We start from the raw sequence: 6,000 nt of genomic DNA, 5'->3' as shown, positions 1-6,000 counted from the left end.
AAAAAAAACACTGTATAATCAGCATTGGATTGTATTGTCCTGAGGTACTTTATTACATTCTGTTAATACTCCATCAAGTACATTATAATCTGTAAAGTGACACACACACACACACACACACACACACACACACACACACACACATTATGAGTGGAAATCCACTCATTAACCAGAATAATCCTTTTTCTCGTGTGTGTGTGTGTGTGTGTGTGTGTGTGTGTGTGTGTGTGTGTGTGTGTACACTAAGGTAGATGTTGAGGACCTTTGAATGGTTTTTGTGAAGTAAAATTGATGAATTAGTCATTTTGTAGAGGGAAAGAGCGAGAACAGCTGATGTCAAGTGTGAGGGAGGATGGAGAGCAGCAACTCTGAGTGTGTCTCCACCAGCGAGACATTGTCACAAAAACACCTGTCTATGTTATTGTGTGTACATGTGAATACATTTGTTTAGAAATCAACCAACCAACTGAGTATGTGTCACAGTCTGCTATCTCTTCCAAAGAGAGCAAGAAGAAGGTCAATATGTGGATACATAACATATAATTATATGGACCTTCTAACATTATATTAGTAATAGTAGTAGTATTAAATACCTGATTAAAAAGTCCAGCTACATGTTGAAAATGGATATCTGAGATGTTGTGAAAGCAGAAAAACAGACAGTGGGGTAATAAAAAAAACAATTAAATAAAAATAATAACTGAGATAACAATGTGGCCGAAGCTTAACAGAGACACACAGATATATTAAATGATTGTGATGATGACAAAATAGTCGCAGGTTGCAAAGAGAAGGTTTGATGTGTTTTGGTTGATTATGTGTAGTGTGCCCTCACTAATCATGCAATTTTGTTCAACTCATCTCAGCAATTGCTGATGTCTTACAGCTCATAATGTTCTCTATTTTTACGGCGACACAACACCATTATACCCCAAACCATATTACATTTCATATCAGTGAGGAGAGATAAAGAAGATATTCATGTTTGTGGTTAAAAAATGCTTCAATCATCGGAGGTAGTAGACACAGAAGACACAGATGTAATTGCTTTAGAAATCCCTTTTTAAGCGAAACATATGAGATATGGTTTGGAGGCGATGGAAAACAGATGAGTATTTTGATATTGAATGTTTCTTGTTGATTGAAAATGTGGGGAAACTAGGGAAAACATGCCGAGCATGATGAGACAGGTATTGGAAAATTCCCACAAGAACACTTCAGCCATCACTGAGTGACATAAAAGAGATGAAACGTAGAATAAGTGGGAAAAAAAGCTGATAACAAATGTAGTGTTTGGCTGACAGGCTTCCCTCCTCCTTGAACAGGCGTCATGCGTTTGTCAGTTATTGCATTTATACTCCTTCCCTTGAAAAGTCAACTTGTATTATTAGCAAGTTAAATACTGTTCAGCTACTATATACTGTACTATAGTGCAAGTTTGAGATACTTGTACTGATACTTTGGAGATAAAATGCTCTGCACACCCACACAGGTGTTGTTTATGACCCTGGCTGAGTAGACCTCTAGTCTGGAGAAGGTGGGCTGGGAAATATGTGATTTAATCAAACTATATTGACCAACAATGAGGATTGGAAAGTTGCCCCACCCTAACAGGTTAATGTATCCACATCCAACATGTTCTTATATGATCATTACGGCGCTTTCATTTGTGTAGGTAAAGCTACAAACGTTACATAAGAACAACTTGAACAGGTACAACAAAATTCACAGAGGAGAAAAGGAGATGTCAATCAAGCACGACACTAATTAGGCAACATAAATAAAAACATTGCTGTTATGACTTCAAAGTCACGATACCTATGTTATCACTTATATAATCTAACATTACTATTAATTAAAGATCTGCTCCATCTTTTCCAGCTGCAACATTATAACGCTGCTTATACTTAAATGTATGAATAACTAACAATAACATATGATACAATAAAATATAAACTAAAGTTGTTTACATGAATCTTAAATTAAAAAAAGTAATGATTAATATAAATTGTGAAAGTGTAAAAAGGCTGAGAAAATGTTTTAGGAAATATATAATAGCCATTCTCATGCTCACTTACGTCTCATTATATGTTGCAGCAATTTGGGGGGTTGATAGCATTTTTTATTTTATTGGTAAAAGAAATTTGAAATTTTGGTCTGCGTGCGCCTGCTGCTAGTGGCCACCCTTTCTTTGGAAGAGGGAAGATCAGCTTTTGTCATGGTAAAAAAAAGACCCATAGGTTTTGCAGTCCTTACACAGCAGTAGGCCGGGGATGACCATCTCATTTAGGGGGTGAAATGGATCAGCTTTATCAGCACAGAGACAGAGCCGTCCCAGTGGCAGGAGGAGAGGGTTAGGGGAGCTTTGGCAGGGTTATTATTCACCAGACAACCTCACATGGTTTAGGAGTGTGTGTGCCATTAGCAGCTATTGAATTTGATACATCACTGTGCATGCAGAGAATAGAGATGGCCTGTGGGTAGTTAATATTGAACACAGCAGGTTAAGAGAGTGGCAAATGTTGCCATCTCAAATGTGTGTGTGTGTGTGTGTGTGTGTGTGTGTGTGTGTGTGTGTGTATGTATGTGCGTGTGTGCGTGTCTGTCTGTCTGTCTGGGCATATTTTTGTGGTGACATGTTGAATTACGTTCTTCCCATATGGTGCATTTTCACAGTCTCTGCTGATTGTTTGGCATCTAGTTACTCTGGCATTATATTCCACACTCATGAATCACAGCAGCTGCCGTTGTGGTTGTTTTGTGATGCTGTTCAGATTTTGATCTCCGGGGTCCAAAATCTGAGGAACGCTGCATGGAAGCATGAACACTGATTTATATCAGTAAATGAAAACAGATGTTTTGTTTGGCTGCAATTTTATACTTTTTTAACTACTACAAATTGTACAAAAGCAGATTTTGGCAAACACAAATGAATAAAATGTTTATATGAAAAGTGAAAACGTTAACGTGTTGTCATTGTACTTTGGAGTGACATAAAAGGGCTTTGACATTACCTTAAATATACCATGTGTAGTTCTTTATGCCGAGTGTTATTTTTTATAAACACACATTCCTGCCAACAGTTTCACATTGTTTTACTGATCTACAGGTGGCGTTAGTGCCCAGGATGAAACAGTTATTGCATTCAACACATTTGTTAGAGCTAAAGTTTTCAAAAAACATTGTGTCCAAAAGACAAGCGGACAATTATCTGGTGGCCATAGTTCAGATGTGTATTAGGAGTTAATTAAAACCAAAACGGAGTCAACCGCAGAATGAATATTGAACATAGTTCAAGGATTGGTCTACTTTGAACCGAGACCGAGGTAGTGCATGCCGGTGTCTATCTCTGTAATAGCTCACTAGTCCGCTAGCTAGCAAGCTAGCCATAGCTAGCATAATCAATAATATGTATGTGCAACATACATACTATAACAAACTATGGAACACTTGTGCCACTGACGGTTATTGCCCCCCGTCACCAATATATTAATGTTCTTTATCACTTTGTGTCGGTCTGTTCCTCTTTTCGCAATGCTTTTTCGCCTGACTTTACTCACTGGACTTCATGTGGTAAATTCGCTTTTTCGCAACCATTCGCGGCTGAAAGGGGGCGTGGCTTAAACCACGTTAGCCCAAGTTAACAGCACATAGCCTCACTAGCTAACCTAAACTGACCCTGTCGTATTCCTGTAAAACTGTTTTCCTTTCCGCTATCGACCATGGACAATTAACAACTATTTATGCGCTGTTGTGGGAATACCACAAACGTCGGAACATCAAGCGCTCTGGTGTTTGTTTGCATAACATCTCAGTGAATTTCACCGACTCCTCCAGGAACTGCGTCCATTGAAATAACCACTAGTTCTACTTTACATTTCTTGAGGAAGTCCAACAAACGTCGGAAGATCAACTGCCCCGTGTCTGGGTTAATAATAGTATCCATAGTTGCACACAGCTCCGACTCCTCCAGGACGAGTGTCTGAATGAAGCTGCTTCCAGCGCTCCTTCAGGCGGACGTCAGCCCGTTGAATTCAGCAACGACAGGCTGTCGGTGACGATGGCCGGAGCTTCTCAACGCTGATTGACTTTTGCAACTCACCGCCTGAATATTTCGCAACTCTTTTGGTGTAAACGTGGCAAACGTGTAAACGTGGCATTAGAGTTGTGTTAGCTTTGAGGCACTGCTTATAAATGCTTTCTAAAGGATAGATAGTCTTAACTTTAAATGAGCTCACAGTCAATGTTACAATGTTTATGAATTGCATACTAATGAGTTACTATTGAGTGTTCATGTTGGAATAATGCTTTATAAATTATGAATTCAGTGTTTATTTATTCTTTACTAATGCTAAATAGTGTGTACTTATGATAAAGTGCTACTAGTATTTGAAAATTACAGATGCACAATGGAATATGTTTCTCATTATATCCTCAATCTTCTCACTTCCAGCTTGGTCAGATCCTGCGAAGCCCCTTCATGAAGTTCATTGCTCACGCCGTCTCCTTCACCATCTTCTTGGGTCTGCTTGTTATCAACGCCTCGGACCGCTTTGAGGGTGTCAAGAACCTGCCCAATGAGACCATCACAGACCACCCGCGGCAGGTGTTCAGAGTCAAGACCACACAGTTCTCCTGGACAGAGATGCTGATTATGAAGTGGGTGTTGGGTGAGTCTTTTTCTCACACACTATGAGAGAGAGTTTGAAAATCTGCATAGTTCGGTTCAGCCAATTAAAATGCAAAACGATAAGGCACTGTGCAGGCAGATTTGCCATCATGATAAGAAATAACCTAAATAGCCTACAAAAGGGTCAAGGCAAAAGATTTCTTGATGGATTTCCTTAAAATTTTTAGCATATGGATGTAATTTATCAATTGGCAATGGAACAATTAATTCTCCTTTTATATTCTAGAGATCAAACAGAGGTTTCCTGGTTTGATGCGGCACAGGCCAGACTTGTTGAAGCATGTTGAAACATGCTGAAGGGAAAGAGGAAAGGAGGTGCTGAGGAAATATTAGCGGGAGGGATAGAGACCAAAACAAAGAAAAAATATGGAAACATGGGGCTGTTGGAGGACATGGATGAAAGTTAAGGGAGTGTATGGCATACGACAAGACAGGCATGAAGATAAAGATAGACAGCTGTGAGACAAAGATAAACTGAACAGATAAATCGCCCTTGGCCATTATAGTCAGACCTCAGCTGCTTCCCATCTGCTGATGTGCTTCCTTTCATCTACAACACACACATTTAATAACATTATGTGAGTGGTCTGTATATGTAGGTGCACATATGTTCCTGTTTTTGTTTGTTTACGTGTAGTGCCACCATTCTTTGCCCATCCGCGGTAATTTTTGGCATCAGGTGCTTGTGTGTGTGTGTGTGTGTGTATGTGTGTCATTGTGGTGTGTGTGCAGTGAGTCGTGGCTGAGAAAGAGAAGGGTAATTCTAATTCCAGCAGCATGCTTTGAAGGTCCGGTAATTGTTTCAGAGATGATACTGATCAGGGCAACGGTAAGCAATTTTCTCCTTGTTTTGGCTCCGAATAGAGAATGGCTGAGTGCGTGTGTGTGTGTGTGTGTGTGTGTGTGTGTGTGTGTGTGTGTGTGTGTGTGTGTGTGTGTGTGTGTGTGTGTGTGCGTGCGTGCGTGTGCGTGTGCTTGCACCTGAGCTGTATGAATGATAAGCTTTTTTTTATCAACATCTGTGTATGTGAATGTTTCTTTTTAAACGTTAAATTGGTATGAGTGCCTGTGAGAGCCTTATTATTCAAGTCATTATTTAAGTACAAAAGTTGTAGTCAAGTACTTTGTCGTAGTCATAATTTATTATCATAAACATCTCATCCTTTTCATCTATTTATATATTAAGATTGGATCATGAAGATATTGTATTGTTACCTTACCCGATGGAACAGCAATCATGTAATGATAGAGACAAAAGACAGGACACTTTGAATTTCTGTGGATCCCACTATGAGTCATTTAAATCCATT

The 6,000-nt window shown here is 39.4% G+C and overlaps 1 protein-coding gene across 1 annotated transcript in view; it reads left to right on the top strand.

The window, feature by feature from the left end:
- trpc7b (transient receptor potential cation channel, subfamily C, member 7b) overlaps window positions 1–6,000 on the top strand; it is a 46,449-nt gene that overhangs the window by 18,194 nt on the left and 22,255 nt on the right. The window contains exon 5 of the mRNA XM_068587503.1: window positions 4,454–4,670. Coding sequence (XP_068443604.1) covers window positions 4,454–4,670 — 217 coding nt within the window. The remainder of the gene's footprint in view (window positions 1–4,453; window positions 4,671–6,000) is intronic.

This window comes from Clinocottus analis, unplaced genomic scaffold, assembly GCF_023055335.1.
Source record: "Clinocottus analis isolate CAN_PGR_092001 unplaced genomic scaffold, fCliAna1.0.p SCAF_10, whole genome shotgun sequence".
Taxonomy (NCBI): domain Eukaryota; kingdom Metazoa; phylum Chordata; class Actinopteri; order Perciformes; family Cottidae; genus Clinocottus; species Clinocottus analis.
This window is presented reverse-complemented; position numbering and strand designations above follow the sequence as displayed.